This window comes from Coregonus clupeaformis, chromosome 22 (assembly GCF_020615455.1).
Source record: "Coregonus clupeaformis isolate EN_2021a chromosome 22, ASM2061545v1, whole genome shotgun sequence".
Taxonomy (NCBI): domain Eukaryota; kingdom Metazoa; phylum Chordata; class Actinopteri; order Salmoniformes; family Salmonidae; genus Coregonus; species Coregonus clupeaformis.
In genome coordinates, this window is record NC_059213.1 from 1751185 (window position 1) to 1769788 (window position 18604).

The following is an 18604-nucleotide window of genomic DNA, read 5'->3' on the forward strand; positions in this document are numbered from 1 at the left end:
AAAAAAATTGTCACTGTCCAATGAATTATGGAGCTCACTGTATATATTTGTTTAACACTTTTTTGGTTACTACATGATTCCATATGTGTTATTTCATAGTTTTGATGTATTCACTATTATTCTACAATGTAGAAAATAGTAAAAATAAAGAAAAACCCTGGAATGAGTAGGTGTGTCCAAACTCTTGACTGGTACTGTATATATTTTTTCAACTACTCTTGTTAAAACAAATCTGTCTGCATCCTGGATATGAGGCGGGCCAGTAACCGGAGGGTTGCCAATTCAGATCCCAGGGCTCATGGGGAATATCTGGCGGGAGTGAGCAGACAGCCGGAGGGCTGCTGGCAGTGGCCTCTATCCCATGTGCTACATACTGCCGTTGCGCCCTTGAGCAAGGCACTTAAGCTCACACAGCTCCAGGGGTGCTCAACCCTGTTCTGCTCATTTGTTGGGTTGGGTAGAGCATCTACAAGCTACTTCATCCTCCTGCATGTTTGTTTAAACATGCACTCTCCAGACCGGCAGAGAGATGGAGAGGAGTGAGACAGGAGACTAGGGGGGAGAAGCAGGGGTAGAGGAGGGCTGAGAGGTGTGTGTTTAAACATGCGTGCTCCAGACAGCCACCTTATGAATAATTCAGTCTGACAGTCAGACAACATGAAGCTGGGTCTGGGTTGTTAGGGTTAGGATGGTTAGTTTATTATTAATTAATTTAGGTTATGATGGCTAGAATGGTTTATTACACAGAGCAGATCCAGTATGCCAGTAGATGTACTATTATACAGCTGTATTTGGGCTATATTGGTTATGATGGGGGTATATATAGGTCTGTTCATACAGACAAGTACTTATTCTTACAATACTCTAATACTTAGATTATATACATTCTTGCAGCACAGATGCGCTACAATGATAACATTATTATGGAACAGTACAAATGTAGTAATACCTATATTGTACAATATAGGTGTAGTAATATAGGTGTAGTAATAACTTGATTACACGTTTTATAAAGATGTAGTAACTGGATTGACAGTGATATTCTAACCTAACACTGTCAGTATTATCCTAACCCATGGTCATGTTATGTATATGTGGATGCATACAGTTTAATACAGCTGAACTAAGCGGCTTCAGAGCCGCAAGAGCAGTGAGTCAGACACTGTCCCCAGAGGTAAGAGACTGAGAGACTCCGCCAGCTTAGAGGGAGGGAGGGAGGAGGGGAGGGGAGGGAGGGAGGGGGGGGGGAGGTGAAAACGAACAGCGAGGAGATTCTGGCAGCAGCGGGAGCTGAGAATCAGATTCACCACGAGGAGTATTGTCACCGTGAGAGACTGTTGGAAGGATCGCCACGTTATTCAGTCTGTCGGTCTGTCTCTCTGCCAGTCTGTGTGTGTGTGTCTCTGCCAGTCTCTGTGTGTTTGTGTTTCTGTGCGTTGATCCGTAAAGAACATTGTGGAGTGTGGACCATGAAGCTGAATCGGATTTGCCTCCAAATCAGCGGAAACAGACAGAAGAGGAACTTGGGACAGGAAGAGTGATAGCTGGTGATCTCTGATAAAAATGAGCAGCAATAACAACCAACCACTCTCACTGAGGAAACGATGAACCTGTCGTGGTTTACTGACGCCAACGAACATCTGAGGAATATTAAAACGGACCACCCTTAATGAAGGGAGGTGTTTAGGACCAGATAGAAACTGGTCAGTACCGCAACAGAATATTTTACTGGGGGAACTGGTCAGTACCGAAACATCTTACCTTCAGCACCAAAACAGAATCTGTTACTGGGGAAACTGGTCAGTACCGAAACATCTTACAGAGGAACCTTCAGCACCAAAACATAATTTCTTACTGTTCAGTATGGAACATGTCTCATTGAAGAAACTGTTCAGTACCAAAACAACTCCCTGAGGAAACTGTTACGAACCCATATATATCTTACTGAAGACAGTTCAGTCCCAGCGAGCCGAGCGGAGTCAGGATGTTCGGTCCCCAGACGACATTAAACCCAGATTGGATTTGGCGTTGCGTCTCTTCGTGGAGTGGAGAAGAGGAGAAAGGGAGTGGAGAGAAGAGAAGAGGTTTCTATTTGTGCTGATAGTGTGTGATCGAAAGAGAGAGGACGACATCGTGAGACGGCTGATAATTCATAAACTTCAGTCTTTATAGAAATACAGAAATATGTCAAATAATAACAATGTTTCTAATCACCATAATCAATCATCAATGAAAAGACAGTTGACTTAAGATAAAAGCATGGATTCAGGAGAGTGAAAGTCACTAGTTTGGATGTCATATTCAGGAGAGTGAAAGTCACTAGTTTGGATGTCATATTCAGGAGAGTGAAAGTCACTAGTTTGGATGTCATATTCAGGAGAGCACAAGTTGTACGATGGGAGGACAAGTTTCAGACCCTGGCAAGAACATAGACACTCTTCCTGTATTGATTGATATTGAGTGATTTGCGCAACATGCAAGTGCAACAGGTTAGGTTTAGGAATGCTAGCGATTGGTTAGGGTAAGGTTAGATTTAGGCATGCTAGCAAAGTGGTCAAGGTTCAGGATAAGGTTTGTAAACAAAAACACACCAAAACAACAACACACTGGGATTCAAACCGCATTACAGTCCTGGATTCAAAGCCCATCACATTACTCCCTCTGCCACCCTGTTTCCACTAACAGGATGGAATGATCGGAATGTACTGGGATCTTTGAATGCCCAGACACTGATTGAGACTGTCCATGCACTGGATATTCCAACTCAACTGTAAGCTAACATAACCAGCAAACACTACAGTGGAGGTGGATCTAACAAGTAGACTTCAAGTGGACACTATGATGTTGTGTGTAACTGGTTTGAGCAGTGTGAGATGGATGGCTCGGCCTGGTCAGAGGAGTGTGTGTACGTGTGTGACGCAGATGGTTCTGATGTGTCTGACCGTCCTGTCGTCCTGTCTGTCCGTCTGGGCTGAAGACCAAATCACCTTTGACCACCATGCTGTCTACTGGAACAGCACTAACCCCAGGTAGGATGCTACAGTCTGTGTGTGTCTGTTTGTGTGGATGCTATAATTGAGCTGAAAGCTCCTTTTGTCTGATAGACAATGAGGGCATCATGCCTCCCTCTTTCATTCTGCCTCCCTCTCTAGTTACTGAGTATAGGGGAGAGAGACACTGCTGTGGTTAGCTGGGTCTCATTGACATGGTGCGAAGCAGCCTCGCTCTGTCAGTCTAATGAATTCTGACAGACTGGACAGCCTCCCTCCCTCTCCCTCCCTCTCCCTCCCTTCCTCTCTCTCTCTCTCTCTCTCTCAGGTACATATATAAACAGTGAAAGTGCTCCCTCTCTATCATGGTTGAATTACCACTAACCGGCTAACAGCCCTGTCTCCCCCTGCAACACACACACACACACACACCGACGCTTCTGATTTAGTCCAGCTAACAGCTCTGTCTCTCTACAAGTGCTCAAATATTTAACAGGCAAGGAGGAAGATTCTCTCTCTCTCTCTTCCCTCTCTCTCTCTCTCCTCTCTCTCCCTCTCTCCCCCCCTCTCTCTCTCTATTTCCTCTCTCTCTCTCTCTGTCCTCTCTCTCTCTGTCCTCTCTCTCTTTCTTTCTTTCTTTTTTTCCTTTCTCACTCTTCTCTTCCCCTACTCCCTCTGTCAACGTGCTACATCAGACAACACGCTTTGTTTGTGCAAGGCAATTGTTATATCGCTGAATTAATGTGTGATGGGAGGTTGATGGAAAAGTTTGTTTACACAGGAACAAATGAACAGAAGATGAGCTTCAAACCACACACAGACACAGTGTCACACCCTGGCTCTGGGACTCTATTTGTTGAGCCAGGGTGTGTTTATTCTATGTGTTATATTTCTATGTTGGGGGTTCTAGTTTGTCATTTTCTATGTTGGCCTGAGTGACTCCCAATCAGAGGCAACGAGTGTCAGCTGTTTGCTGGTTGTCTCTGATTGGGAGCCATATTTAAACTGTCGGTTTTCCTTTGTGTTTTGTGGGTTCTTGTTTCGAGTTGGTTGTGTTTTACCGTGTACTGTCACGTTACCGTCTTTTGTTGTTTTGATCACGTTTCGCTAATAAATGAGTATGTTTGCCTGCAACGCTGCGCCTTGGTCTACTCCTTACCCTGACGATCGTGACAGAAGAACCCACCCTACCAGGACCAAGCAGCGTGTCCAGGAATCGGCAGCCTGGACGTGGGAACAGATTTTGGACGGGCAGGGGTCCTGGACCTGGGAGGAGATCCTGGCCGGGATGGATCGCCGGACATGGAGTGAGACAATTGAGAGGCGACGGAGAGAGGAGCAACGGCGTAAGCAGTGTCAGCGTTGGACGGTCGAGAGGCAACCCCAAAAAATGTTTAGGGGGGGGGGGCACACGGCATGGACGACGGGGCTGATGGAGGCAGAAAAGGGGCGGATTCAGAAGGCCACCAGGTTACGGGGGCCACTGGTCAAAGCAGGGAGGGAAGGTGTAGAGGCACGGCGAGAGGTACTGGGGTGTGTTACCAGTCCGGTCCGGCCCGTTCCAGATCCCGAGGTAGAGCCAGTGGTGTGTGTCCCCAGTACGGTCCGGCCTGTTCCAGCCCCTCGCACCAAGTGTACGGTGCGCGTCGCCAGCCCGGTCCGGCCTGTTCCTGCTCCTCGCACCAAACCTACGGTATGCGTTGCCAGCCCGGTCCGGCCTGTTCCTGCTTCACGCACCAAGCCTATGGTGTGCGTCGGCAGCCCGGTCCGGCCTGTCCCTGCTCCACGCACCAAGCCTACGGTGTGCCGGCCAGCCCGGCCTGTCCCTGCTCCACGCACCAAGCCTACGGGGTGCGTCGCCAGCCCAGCCCGGCCTGTCCCTGCTCCACGCACCAAACCTACGGTGTGCGTCGCCAGCCCGGCCCGGCCTGTTCCTGCCACTCGCACCAAACCTACGGTGCGCGTCGCCAGCCCGGCCCGGCCTGTTCCTGCCACTCGCACCAAGCCTACGGTGTGCGTCGCCAGCCAGGGGTGCGAGTCGCCAGCCCGGCCCGGCCTGTTCCTGCCACTCGCACCAAGCCAGGGGTGCGAGTCGCCAGCCCGGCCCGGCCTGTTCCTGCCACTCGCACCAAGCCAGGGGTGCGAGTCGTCAGCCTGGTCCAGCCTGTTCCTGCCACTCGCACCAAGCCAGGGGTGCGAGTCGTCAGCCTGGTCCAGAACGTTCCTGCTACTCGCACCAAGCCAGGGGTGCGAGTCGTCAGCCTGGTCCAGCCCGTTCCTGCTACTCGCACCAAGCCAGGGGAGCGAGTCGTCAGTCCGGTGAGGCCCGTTCCGGCTCCACGCACCAAGCCAGGGGTGCGAGTCGTCAGTCCGGTGAGGCCCGTTCCGGCTCCACGCACCAAGCCAGGGGTGCGAGTCGTCAGTCCGGTGAGGCCCGTTCCGGCTCCACGCACCAAGCCAGGGGTGCGAGTCGTCAGTTCGGTGAGGCCCGTTCCGGCTCCACGCACCAAGCCAGGGGTGCGAGTCGTCAGTCCGGTGAGGCCCGTTCCGGCTCCACGCACAAAGCCAGGGGTGCGAGTCGTCAGCCCGGTCCGGCCAGTTGCTACTCCACGCACCAAGCCAGGGGTGCGCATCGTCAGCCCGGTCCGGTCCATTCCTGCTCCACGCACCAAGCCAGGGGTGTGTATCGTCAGCCCGGTTCGGCCAGGTGCTACTCCACGCACCAAGCCAGGGGTGCGCATCGTCAGCCCGGTCCGGTCCGTTCCTGCTCCACGCACCAAGCCAGGGGTGCGTGTCGTCAGTCCGGCTCCGGCCAGCGGGGCTAGACCGGATCAGGGGCGCTATGGGGGGTTGATTGGAGGGTGGTGGGCAAGGCCGGAGCCAGAACCGCCGCCGAGGAGGTATGCCCACCCAGCCCTCCCCTGTTTAGCTCTTATGGAGGCGCGGTCGCAGTCCTGTCACACCCTGGCTCTGGGACTCTATTTGTTGAGCCAGGGTGTGTTTATTCTATGTGTTATATTTCTATGTTGGGGGTTCTAGTTTGTCATTTTCTATGTTGGCCTGAGTGACTCCCAATCAGAGGCAACGAGTGTCAGCTGTTTGCTGGTTGTCTCTGATTGGGAGCCATATTTAAACTGTCGGTTTTCCTTTGTGTTTTGTGGGTTCTTGTTTCGAGTTGGTTGTGTTTTACCGTGTACTGTCACGTTACCGTCTTTTGTTGTTTTGATCACGTTTCGCTAATAAATGAGTATGTTTGCCTGCAACGCTGCGCCTTGGTCTACTCCTTACCCTGACGATCGTGACACACAGCTTTGTTTTCGTGAAACACACACAGACACACACAAATCTAATCCCAGGGTTTATCCTTCAAATTAATACTTTTCTTCTACTCCCTTTTTCCTCCCCACCCCGTTTTCTCTTCTCTCTTCTGGGAGGCTTTGCGGTTCTCTTCATCCTCCTCCAGAGGTCCCTAATGATGGTTGCCGAGGGTTTCATGCTATGGGATGGATGTCCTCAGAGAGAGACTGAGAGCGAAAGACAGTAGCTAGTGTGTGTGTGTGTGTGTGTGTGCGGAAGGCCTACTCTCTTCTCAACTGTCAGACACAGACTTAGCCATGTGCAGTCTCACCTGTCCCCTGCGGCACATTCACATCCATGTATCTGTTCCTCCCTTTACCCCAAGACACACACACACACACTTTCTCTACTGTCCCCTGTGGCATACACAGATATATTTCAGTTTGTTCTGACACACACATCTTTACTATACACTTACATGTAACAGTGAACCTATGTGTGTCTGTGTGTGTGTCTATTTGTTTCTCTATCTTACTGTCTTCTCTGTTCTACATGAAACAGCCTCTGTCTGTCTGTCTGTCTGTCTGTCTGTCTGTCTGTCTGTGTCTGTCTGTCTTCCTTTTATTCCCACTGTGACTGATGTACACCAGTTATGACAAACACTTCTAAACAACAGAAAATAAACAGGAGACAAGACGACAAAAGCCTTTTAATGTCTCTGACCTGATTACAATACAATAATCAAAGCTTCTGTGTGTGTGTGTGTGTGTGTGTGTGTGTGCCTGCGTGTAAGCTCTCAGTACACCGTTTTACAGAGAGAGAGACGAGGAGAGAGAGAGAGGGCGGAAGAGAGAGGTTGTAAGGAGAGAAGAAGTAGAGTTGTGAAGCGAGAGCTGGATGAGAGAAATTGTGTGGGAGAGAGACAGGAAGAGATGTTTTGCTGGTGTACATGATCTGTTTTCCACTAGGTTTACCTTCACAGGTGATGTTAAATGTCTATAATGTCAGCAAACTTTGTTAGGAAATCTCTGTTTTTAGTGGTGTGATACTGCAATCACATCACCACTCATGATACATTTTAAAAGATGGAGGCACTTCTCTGAAATATCCCCTTATTCTTAATCTGATCTCGCTTCACTGACGGGTTGTTCTTGAATTACGGTGGCATTTGGGCATGGCATTTTGGAAAAAATTTACCTCATTCTTCTAGATTTGTATTTATTTAAATGTATTTAGTTATGTCTTCCCATTCTAAATCAACTAATATTGTAGCTTAATGACTTTAAATTACGTTTACTATTATGATAACATTGTGCCACCAGTAGGAGTAGTAACACATATGATGGTAACACCAATGAGACAATTTAGGTTGAGGTTTTTCTGAAATGGAGGCCACAAATGCTAAAATCTAAGGTCATCAACCCTTTAAAAATAATTTACTGAAGTGATATGATTAATCATTTTGCTCACAATGTTATTTCCCTTCATTTAAATTGACTAACACCAAGCGACACTTTGGATTTAGACACACCACATGATCAATGGAATCCTCAGATTTATGACATACTAAAAGGGTGTGATTAGCTAATAATTGTATTTAATATAGACCCCTCCCCCAATAACAGTTTGCCACTGGAGAGAATGCTCAAGGTCCTTGAATATCTTTGTAACCAGTGATTTCCAAGGCGGTAACACCAATGTCATAACACTGAGGGGGACACATTATACTAGTAAAAAAATAGGTATTTTAATAGCCTTCCTTGTTTTTATTAATCTATACAATACCTATTTAATACTTTTGTTCACTGTCTAGCTAATATACAGATGTCTCTAAATCCCCAAAACATGCCACTACAGCTCTACACATCACCAGTGGGAAAAGCTAACCTGCTAGCCCCCAGTAGTTTCTACAATTCATACAAATAGATGTTTTGCAGTATAAAGGACTTACATTTGTTTTCTTATTAACTATTAGTTAAATAAAATGGAAAATTGATTATATGTCATGTTTTTGTCATTTGAAAGTGTTTTTCCGTGGTGCCAAAGTCAAGAGACAGCATTTACCACCACAATTCAAGACCTACCCTGACTCTGGTATTAGAGATAGAAACAAGATATTAGAGAGAAACAAGATATCAGAGATAGAAACAAGATATTAGAGAGAAACAAGATATTAGAGAGAAACAAGATATTAGAGACAGAAACTAGATATTAGAGAGAAACAAGATATTAGAGAGAAACAAGATATTAGAGATAGAAACAAAATATTAGAGAGAAACAAGATATTAGAGAGAAACAAGATATTAGAGAGAAACAAGATATCAGAGACAGAAACAAGATATCAGAGACAGAATCTAGATATTAGAAAGAAACAATATATTAGAGAGAAACAAGATATTAGAGATAGAAACAAGATATTAGAGAGAAACAAGATATTAGAGAGAAACAAGATATCAGAGACAGAAACAAGACATCAGAGACAGAATCTAGATATTAGAGAGAAACAAGATATTAGAGAGAAACAAGTTATTAGAGATAGAAACAAGATATTAGAGAGAAACAAAATATTAGAGATAGAAACAAGATATTAGAGAGAAACAAGATATCAGAGACAGAAACAAGATATCAGAGACATAATCTAGATATTAGAGAGAAACAAGATATTAGAGAGAAACAAGATATTAGAGATAGAAACAAGATATTAGAGAGAAACAAGATATTAGAGAGAAACAAGATATCAGAGACAGAAACAAGATATCAGAGACAGAATCTAGATATTAGAGAGAAACAAGATATTAGAGAGAAACAAGATATTAGAGATAGAAACAAGATATTAGAGATAGAAACAAGATATTAGAAAGAAACAAGATATTAGAAAGAAACAAGATATTAGAGAGAAAGAAGATATCAGAGGATAGAAACCTTTAGAGATATATTTGAGATAGAAGATTATAAAGATAGATGTCAGAGATAGGAGATAGATACAAGATATACAGTGAGGGAAAAAAGTATTTGATCCCCTGCTGATTTTGTACGTTTGCCCACTGACAAAGAGATGATCAGTCTATAATTTTAATGGTAGGTTTATTTGAACAGTGAGAGACAGAATAACAAACAAAAAATCCAGAAAAACTAATGTCAAAAATGTTATAAATTGATTTGCATTTTAATGAGGGAAATAAGTATTTTACCCCTCTGCAAAACATGACTTAGTACTTGGTGGCAAAACCCTTGTTGGCGATCACAGAGGTCAGACGTTTCTTGTAGTTGGCCACCAGGTTTGCACACATCTCAGGAGGGATTTTGTCCCACTCCTCTTTGCAGATCTTCTCCAAGTCATTAAGGTTTCGAGGCTGACGTTTGGCAACTCGAACCTTCAGCTCCCTCCACATATTTTCTATGGGATTAAGGTCTGGAGACTGGCTAGGCCACTCCAGGACCTTAATGTGCTTCTTCTTGAGCCACTCCTTTGTTGCCTTGGCCGTGTGTTTTGGGTCATTGACATGCTGGAATACCCATCCACGACCCATTTTCAATGCCCTGGCTGAGGGAAGGAGGTTCTCACCCAAGATTTGACGATACATGGCCCCGTCCATCGTCCCTTTGATGCAGTGAAGTTGTCCTGTCCCCTTAGCAGAAAAACATCCCCAAAGCATAATGTTTCCACCTCCATGTTTGACGGTGGGGATGGTGTTCTTGGGGTCATAGGCAGCATTCCTCCTCCTCCAAACACGGCGAGTTGAGTTGATGCCAAAGAGCTCCATTTTGGTCTCATCTGACCACAACACATTCACCCAGTTCTCCTCTGAATCATTCAGATGTTAATTGGCAAACTTCAGACGGGCATGTACAGTGGGGAGAACAAGTATTTGATACACTGCTGATTTTACAGGTTTTCCTACTTACAAAGCATGTAGAGGTCTGTAATTTTTATCATAGGTACACTTCAACTGTGAGCGACGGAATCTAAAACAAAAATCCAGAAAATCACATTGTATGATTTTTAAGTAATTAATTTGCATTTTATTGCATGACATAAGTATTTGATCACCTACCAACCAGTAGGTCCTTCACGGCGTAGTGTGTTACCAATTGTTTTCTTGGTGACTATGGTCCCAGCTGCCTTGAGATCATTGACAAGATCCTCCCGTATAGTTCTGGGCTGATTCCTCACCGTTCTCATGATCATTACAACTCCACGAGGTGAGATCTTGCATGGAGCCCCAGGCCGAGGGAGATTGACAGTTCTTTTGTGTTTCTTCCATTTGCGAATAATCACACCAACTGTTGTCACCTTCTCACCAAGCTGCTTGGCGATGGTCTTGTAGCCCATTCCAGCCTTGTGTAGGTCTACAATCTTGTCCCTGACATCCTTGGAGAGCTCTCTATAGACTGATCATGTCTTTGTCAGTGGGCAAACATACAAAATCAGCAGGGGATCAAATACATTTTTCCCTCACTGTACAGTGCCTTGCAAAAGTATTCATCCCCTTGGTGTATTTCCTATTTTGTTGCATTACAACCTGTAATTTAAATGGATTTTTATTTGGATTTCATGTAATGGACATATACAAAATAGTCCAAATTGGTGAAGTGAAATGAAAAAATATTACTTGTTTCAAAAAAATTATAAAAAATAAATAACGGAAAAGTGGTGCGTGCATATTTATTCACCCCCTTTGCTATGAAGCCCCTAAATAAGATCTGCTGCAACCAATTACCTTCAGAAGTCACATAATTAGTTAAATAAAGTCCACCTGTGTGCAATCTCAGTGTCACATGATCTGTCACATGATCTCAGTATATATACACCTGTTCTGAAAGGCCCCAGAGTCTGCAACACCACTAAGCAAGGGGCACCACCAAGCAAGCGGCACCATGAAGACCAAGGAGCTTTCCAAACAGGTCAGGGACAAAGTTGTGGAGAAGTACAGATCAGGGTTGGGTTATAAAAAAATATCAGAAACTTAGAAAATCCCACGGAGCACCATTAAATCCATTATAAAAAAATCCATTATTAAAAAATGGAAAGAATATGGCACCACAACAAACCTGCCAAGAAAGGGCCGCCCACCAAAACACACGGACCAGGCAAGGAGGGCATTAATCAGACCAAAGATAACCCTGAAGGAGCTGCAAAGCTCCACAGTGGAGATTGGAGTCTGTCCATAGGACCACTTTAAGCCGTAAACTCCACAGAGCTGGGCTTTACGGAAGAGTGGCCAGAAAAAAGCCATTGCTTAAAGAAAAGAATAAGCAAACACGTTTGGTGTTCGCCAAAAGGCATGTGGGAGACTCCCCAAACATATGGAAAAGGTACTCTGGTCAGACGAGACTAAAATTGAGCTTTTTGGCCATCAAGGAAAACGCTATGTCTGGAGCAAACCCAACACCTCTCATCACTCCGATGGATGTGTGGATGTTTTTCATCGGCAGGGACTGGGAAACTGGTCAGAATTGAAGGAATGATGGATGGTGCTAAATACAGGGAAATTCTTGAGGGAAACCTGTTTCAGACTTCCAGAGATTTGAGACTGGGACGGAGGTTCACCTTCCAGCAGGACAATGACCCTCAGCATACTGCTAAAGCAACACTTGAGTGGTTTAAGGGGAAACATTTAAATGTCTTGGAATGGCCTAGTCAAAGCCCAGACCTCAATCCAATTGAGAATCTGTGGTATGACTTAAAGATTGCTGTACACCAGCGGAACCCATCCAACTTGAAGGAGCTGGAGCAGTTTTGCCTTGAAGAATGGGAAAAAATCCCAGTGGCTAGATGTGCCAAGCTTATAGAGACATACCCCAAGATACTTGCAGTAATAGCTGCAAAAGGTGGCGCTACAAAGTAGTGACTTTGGAGGGGTGAATAGTTCTGCACGCTCAAGTGTTCTGTTTCTTTGTCTTATTTCTTGTTTGTTTCACAATCAAATATATTTTGCATCTTCGAAGTGGTAGGCATGTTGTATAAATGAAATGATACAAACCCCCCCAAAAATCCATTTTAATTCCAGGATGTAAGGCAACAAAATTGGAAAAATGCCAAGGGGGGTGACTACTTTGGCAAGCCACTGTATGGTGTACTGTATTAGAAACACAATATACTAGAGATATTAGATGGAAACATTCGATATTACATAGAAACAGATAATAGATGGAAAGAAGGTATTCGATGCAGACGCACGCCCACACACACGACAATGAAATGACAGTAGGAGTGAGAAAGGAAAGAAGTAGCGATATAGACTATTAGAAAGAGGGGGACAGAGACAGAGGGAGATAAAGAGATAGCGAGGGATGACAGGAGAAGTGTGTGTGAGGTATGAGTTGTGGCGTATGGCTGTGGAGCTGCATACTCACTGTTTGATCACACACACTTCAAACACACACTTCTGACTTCCTTCCAGATCTCAGAACAGAGAGTGTACGTGTGTGTTAGAGATGGTGCACTGTTCTAAACTGGGTCAATCCTAAAAACCAAACTGCTGCAAAAGTGGCGGTGCAGCTACCTTCTAACAGTACTAATAGCTTACGTTGGGCTTCTTAAAGAGATAGTTCACTCAAATTATTAAATGCCTAATTAGTTTTTTTACCCTGAAAGCAGTCCTATGGACAAGAACAGATTGTAATCCATGCTTTGGGTGTGTTTACTCACTGTGACCAACCACTAACTTTAAGCATTAGTGTGTGTGTGTGTGTTTTGGAAAGGGATTGTGATAGCTTAGTATTCTGAAGTTTTTCTTGCTGTCTACATCTGTGAGAGAAACATAGCTGGAGAGAAAATACTTGTCTATCTGAGAGAGGTATTCAGAGATGTGTGTGTGTGTTTGCCACAGCTGGTGAGGAAATGCTCCCAGCAACATCTCCTCATTGGTTCACAGTTCAAATACTGTTTTCTCTCTGGTTGGGGAGAGAGGGAATTAACTGTCTTTATTATTCTTGAGGAGGTGATGAGGCACACCAAAACGCACCATCTCTCTCTCTCTCTCTCCCTTCTTCTTTCTCACTAATTCGGAGAGACTGCCTGGATGTATAATTCATGTTCTCTGTGCCATTCTCATTCAGGTGTGTGTGTGCGTGCATGCGTGCACTGTGCTATTTCGCTAATGTACTATTCAGCTTTAACATGTTTCAGCTGTGAAGAAGAACATCTCCTGTAATGCTTCCACATCCCCCACACACACACACACACACTCTAACCTCAGCCATAACCCTGTGCTCTACAAATGATTTATACGTTATATTTTTATACACAGTCAGATGGATAAATAATGTATTATTGATCCATCTACTACAAGAGTGTCAAATGATTTAGACAATTTATATGTTTTGTACATAGACATTGATAAAAGTGTTATTAGCCTAATGCTTTCTCTAAACTACAGTCAAATCACTTAGACTTTCAAATGTATAGGCTGATAGGTTAATACTTTATTAATCCTCAAGGGGAGATTTCAGTAGAGAAAGCTGAGAGACATAAGAGGGTTAAAAGTAGAAATGTGTTAAATCATTTTAAGAGAAAAGAGGAAGTTTATACAGTGAGACAGAAAAATGGTTTAGAAAGGAAAGGATGCATTGGTGGTTGTCTGGTAAACGGTTGGGTTGGTGGTTGTCTGGTAATGGGTTGTGTTGGTGGTTGTCTGGTAAAGGGTTGGGGGTTGTCTGGTAAATGGTTGGGTTGGTGGTTGTCTGGTAATGGGTTGGTGGTTGTCTGGTAAAGGGTTGGGTTGGTGGTTGTCAGGTAAAGGGTAGGGGGTTGTCTGGTAAAGGGTTGGGGTGGTGGTTGTCTGGTAAAGGGTTGGGGTGGTGGTTGTCTGGTAAACGGTTGGGTTGGTGGTTGACGGGTAATGGGGCGGTGGTTGTCTGGTAAACGGTTGGGTTGGTGGTTGTCTGGTAAAGGGTTGGGTTGGTGGTTGCCTGGTCTGGTAACGGGGTGGTGGTTGTCTGGTAAAGGGTTGGTGTGTCACGGTTTCGGCCGAGGCTGCTCCTCCTCCTTGTTCGGGCAGGTTTCGGCGGTCGTCGTCCCCGGAGTACTAGCTGCCACCGATCTATGTTTCATGTTCGTTTGGTTTTGTCTTGTTGTTGTACACCTGTGTCTAGTTAGTCCTCATTAGTGTCCTATTTAGTTCTCGTTGTGTGTGTATGGTGTTGTGTGTGATTGCTCTTCTGTTTGGTGTTCTGAGCTACGTATCTTCCCTCCGTTGTTTGGAGAGGTTTTCGCACATGTTAGTGCGCCTTTTGTTTGACGCCTGTGTGCACCTTTATGAATGGAATCAGCAGGAGCAACAGTCACGCCTGAGTCGCTGGAGGAGCATGTCCGCGGCCAGGATGACCAGATCAGACAACTGGGGACCGCTCTACAGGACGTCATCAACACCCTGCACCGATGGGAGACCAGAGGGGTACCCACACCTCCACCTACCCTGCCACCCCCATCGGCCGGTCCACCAGTCCCAGGTCCGGAACCCAGTGGGATTCGGCTCTCGCTCCCGAGGGCGTATGACGGAACAGCTGCCGGGTGTCAGGGGTTCCTCCTGCAGGTGGAGCTCTACCTGGCCACTGTACACCCGGTGCCCTCGGGACACGAGAGCGTTTCCGCCCTCATCTCCTGTCTCACGGGCAAGGCGTTGGAATGGGCCAACGCCGAGTGGAGGAGGATGGACGCCACCACCATCTCCTACACCGAGATCTCCCGTCGCTTCAAGGCCGTGTTCGACCATCCACCTGAGGGCAAAGCGGCGGGGGAGCGTCTATTCCACCTGAGAAAGGGGAGGAGGAGCGCACAGGCGTTCGCGCTGGAGTTCCGGACTCTAGCGGCAGACGCAGGGTGGAATGAACGGGCCCTCATCAACCATTTTCGATGTAGCCTACGGGAGGACGTTCAACGTGAGTTGGCCTGCAGGGACACCAATTTCACCTTCGACCAGTTGGTCGATATGTCCATCCGTCTGGACACCCTGCTGGCCACCCGTGGACGTCCCGAGTGGGGTCCGTCCATTCCACCCTCCGGCACCTCCGAGCCGAGCCCTATGGAGCTCGGGGGTGCTGGCGCTAGAGAAAGGAGGAGGAGGAGCCCGAGGGGGCCTGTCCCCTGCACCAAGTGCGGTCGTGGAGGGCACACTGCGGCCAGGTGCTGGGGAGGGTTCCCCGAGGGAGGAGACAACAGGCCACGCACTGGGGAGCCTTCCCAGGTGAGTAGACGCCCCACTTACCCAGAGCTCTCTGTTGCGCACTTTTGTATACCTGTTTGTTTTCCACAGGTTGCACCTCATTCCCAGCATAAGGCGCTAGTAGATTCAGGCGCAGCTGGGAATTTTGTTGATCGGAAGTTTTGTTTAGATTTAGGGATCCCTCTCCTGCCTGTTGACAAGCCTTTTCCCGTTCATGCTTTAGATGGCCGCCCGTTGGGGTCGGGGTTGATTAGGGAAGTCACAGCGCCACTTAGGATGTGTGCGCAGGGGGGTCATGAAGAGACTATACAGTTGTATCTGATCGACTCTCCTGCGTACCCGGTGGTGCTGGGAATTCCCTGGTTAAGCACCAATAACCCTGCTATTTCGTGGCAACAGAGGGCTCTCAATGGGTGGTCTGCTCAGTGTGAGGGGCGATGTCTGGGTGTTTCCGTAGGGGCGACTTCGGTGGAAAGTCCAAACCAAGTGCCCGCACTGCACATTCCGCCTGAATATGGGGATTTAGCTCTCATGTTTAGTAAAGCTAGGGCGACGCAGTTGCCTCCTCATAGACAGGGGGATTGTGCGATTGATCTCCAGGCAGGAGCAGCGCTCCCACGGAGCCACGTGTATCCTTTGTCTCAAGAGGAGAGAAAAGCTATGGAAACTTACATAGCCGAATCTTTGAGACAGGGATACATACGGCCCTCCACTTCTCCCGCCTCCTCGAGCTTCTTTTTTGTGAAGAAAAAAGATGGAGGGTTGCACCCGTGCATCGATTACCGTGGTCTCAATCAGATTACTGTGGAATACAGTTATCCACTCCCTCTGATTGCGACCATGACGGAGTCATTGCATGGAGCGCGGTTTTTCACAAAACTGGATCTCAGGAGCGCGTATAACTTGGTGCGCATTAGGGAGGGCGACAAATGGAAAACAGCGTTTAGTACCACGTCAGGTCATTTCGAGTATCTCGTCATGCCATATGGGTTGATGAATGCTCCATCAGTCTTCCAATCCTTCGTAGATGACATTTTCCGGGATATGCAGGGGCAAGGGGTGGTCGTGTACATTGATGACATTCTAGTGTACTCGTCTACCCGAGCCGAGCATATAGCCCTGGTGCGTCGTGTATTGAGGAGGCTGTTGGAGCACGACCTATATGTCAAGGCAGAGAAATGTCTGTTTTTCCAGGAGTCGGTCTCCTTTTTGGGTTATCGGTTGTCCGCGTCAGGGGTGAGAATGGAGGTGGATCGTGTGTCAGCTGTGCGTAATTGGCAAACCCCAACCACTGTCAAAGAGGTGCAGCAGTTCTTGGCCTTTGCGAATTACTACCGGAGGTTTATCCGGGGTTTTGGACAGGTGGCAGCTCCCATCACGTCCCTTCTGAAAGGGGGTCCGGTGCGCCTGCAGTGGTCAGCTGATGCGGACAGGGCCTTTAGGAGACTGAAGGACCTGTTTACGTCGGCTCCGGTGCTGGGGCATCCGGACCCCGCATTACCCTTTCAGGTCGAGGTGGACGCGTCTGAGGCCGGTATAGGAGCCGTACTCTCTCAACGGTCCGGCACGCCACCTAAACTCTGCCCCTGTGCTTTTTACTCTAAAAAGCTCAGCCCGGCGGAGCGAAATTATGACGTCGGGGACAGGGAGCTGTTAGCTGTAGTTCAGGCCCTTAAGGTGTGGAGGCATTGGCTTGAGGGGGCTCAACACCCTTTCCTCATTTTGACTGACCATCGGAACCTGGAGTACATCCGGGCAGCGAGGAGACTGAACCCTCGCCAGGCTCGATGGAGTATGTTTCTCGCCAGGTTCGTATTTAAAATCACGTACATCCCTGGGTCCCAGAATGGTAAGGCAGATGCGCTGTCCCGGCGGTATGACACGGAGGAGAGGTCCGTTGAGCCTACTCCCATACTACCGGAGTCTTGTCTTGTGGCACCGGTGGTGTGGGAGGTCGATGCTGAAATCGAGCGAGCGTTGCGTACCGACCCCAGCCCTCCACAGTGTCCTGAGGGTCGGAAGTACGTTCCGCTCGAGATTCGGGATCGACTCATTTACTGGGCTCACACGTCACCCTCCTCTGGACATCCGGGTATTGGCCGGACAGTGCATTGTCTTAGCACTAAATACTGGTGGCCCACGTTAGCCAGGGATGTGAGGGTTTATGTCTCCTCCTGCTCGGTGTGCGCCCAGTGTAAGGCGCCCAGACACCTGCCCAGGGGTAAGTTACAACCCCTGCCCGTTCCACAACAACCATGGTCCCACCTCTCGGTGGATTTTGTGACAGACCTTCCCCTCTCTCAGGGGAATACCACCATCCTGGTCGTTGTGGACCAGTTCTCTAAGGCCTGTCGTCTTCTCCCTATGTCGGGTCTTCCTACTGCCCTACAAACCGCAGAGGCACTATTTACCCACGTCTTCCGGCATTACGGGGTACCTGAGGATATAGTGTCTGATCGAGGCCCCCAGTTTACCTCCCGAGTATGGAGAGCATTCATGGAGCGTTTGGGGGTCTCGGTGAGCCTTACCTCAGGGTACCACCCGGAGAGTAACGGGCAGGTAGAACGAGTCAACCAGGATGTGGGTAGGTTTCTGAGGTCGTATTGCCAGGACCGGCCTGAGGAGTGGGCTCGGTACATTCCCTGGGCCGAGATGGCCCAGAACTCTCTCCGCCACTCCTCTACCAACCTAACCCCCTTCCAATGTGTGTTAGGTTACCAGCCGGTTCTGGCACCTTGGCAGCAGAGCCAGATCGAGGCCCCTGCGGTGGATGATTGGATGAGGCGCTCGGAGGAGACGTGGAACGCTGCACACGTCCACCTGCAGCGGGCCATCCGTCGTCACAAGGCGAGCGCCGATCTCCACCGCAGTGAGGGGCCGGTGTACGCACCCGGAGATCGAGTCTGGCTCTCTACCAGAAACCTGCCCCTCCGCCTGCCCTGCCGCAAGCTGGGTCGGCGGTTTGTGGGGCCTTTTAAAGTCCTGAGAAGATTGAACGAGGTGTGTTATAGGTTACATCTGCCTGTTGAATATAAGAATATTAACCCCTCGTTCCATGTGTCTCTTCTCAGGCCGGTGGTAGCTGGTCCACTCCAGGAGGGTGAAATAGGAGAGACTCCTCCGCCCCCACTGGACATCGAGGGGGCTCCG

At 47.7% G+C, this 18604-nt stretch overlaps 1 protein-coding gene across 1 annotated transcript in view; it reads left to right on the forward strand.

Moving 5' to 3' along the window:
- Positions 1–1270: 1270 nt before the first annotated feature.
- The window catches only part of LOC121534233 (ephrin-A2), a 32270-nt gene continuing 14936 nt past the window's right edge, over positions 1271–18604 (forward strand). Inside the window, exon 1 of the mRNA XM_041840830.2 lies at positions 1271–3029. Coding sequence (XP_041696764.2) covers positions 2839–3029 — 191 coding nt within the window. The 5' untranslated portion in view covers positions 1271–2838. The remainder of the gene's footprint in view (positions 3030–18604) is intronic.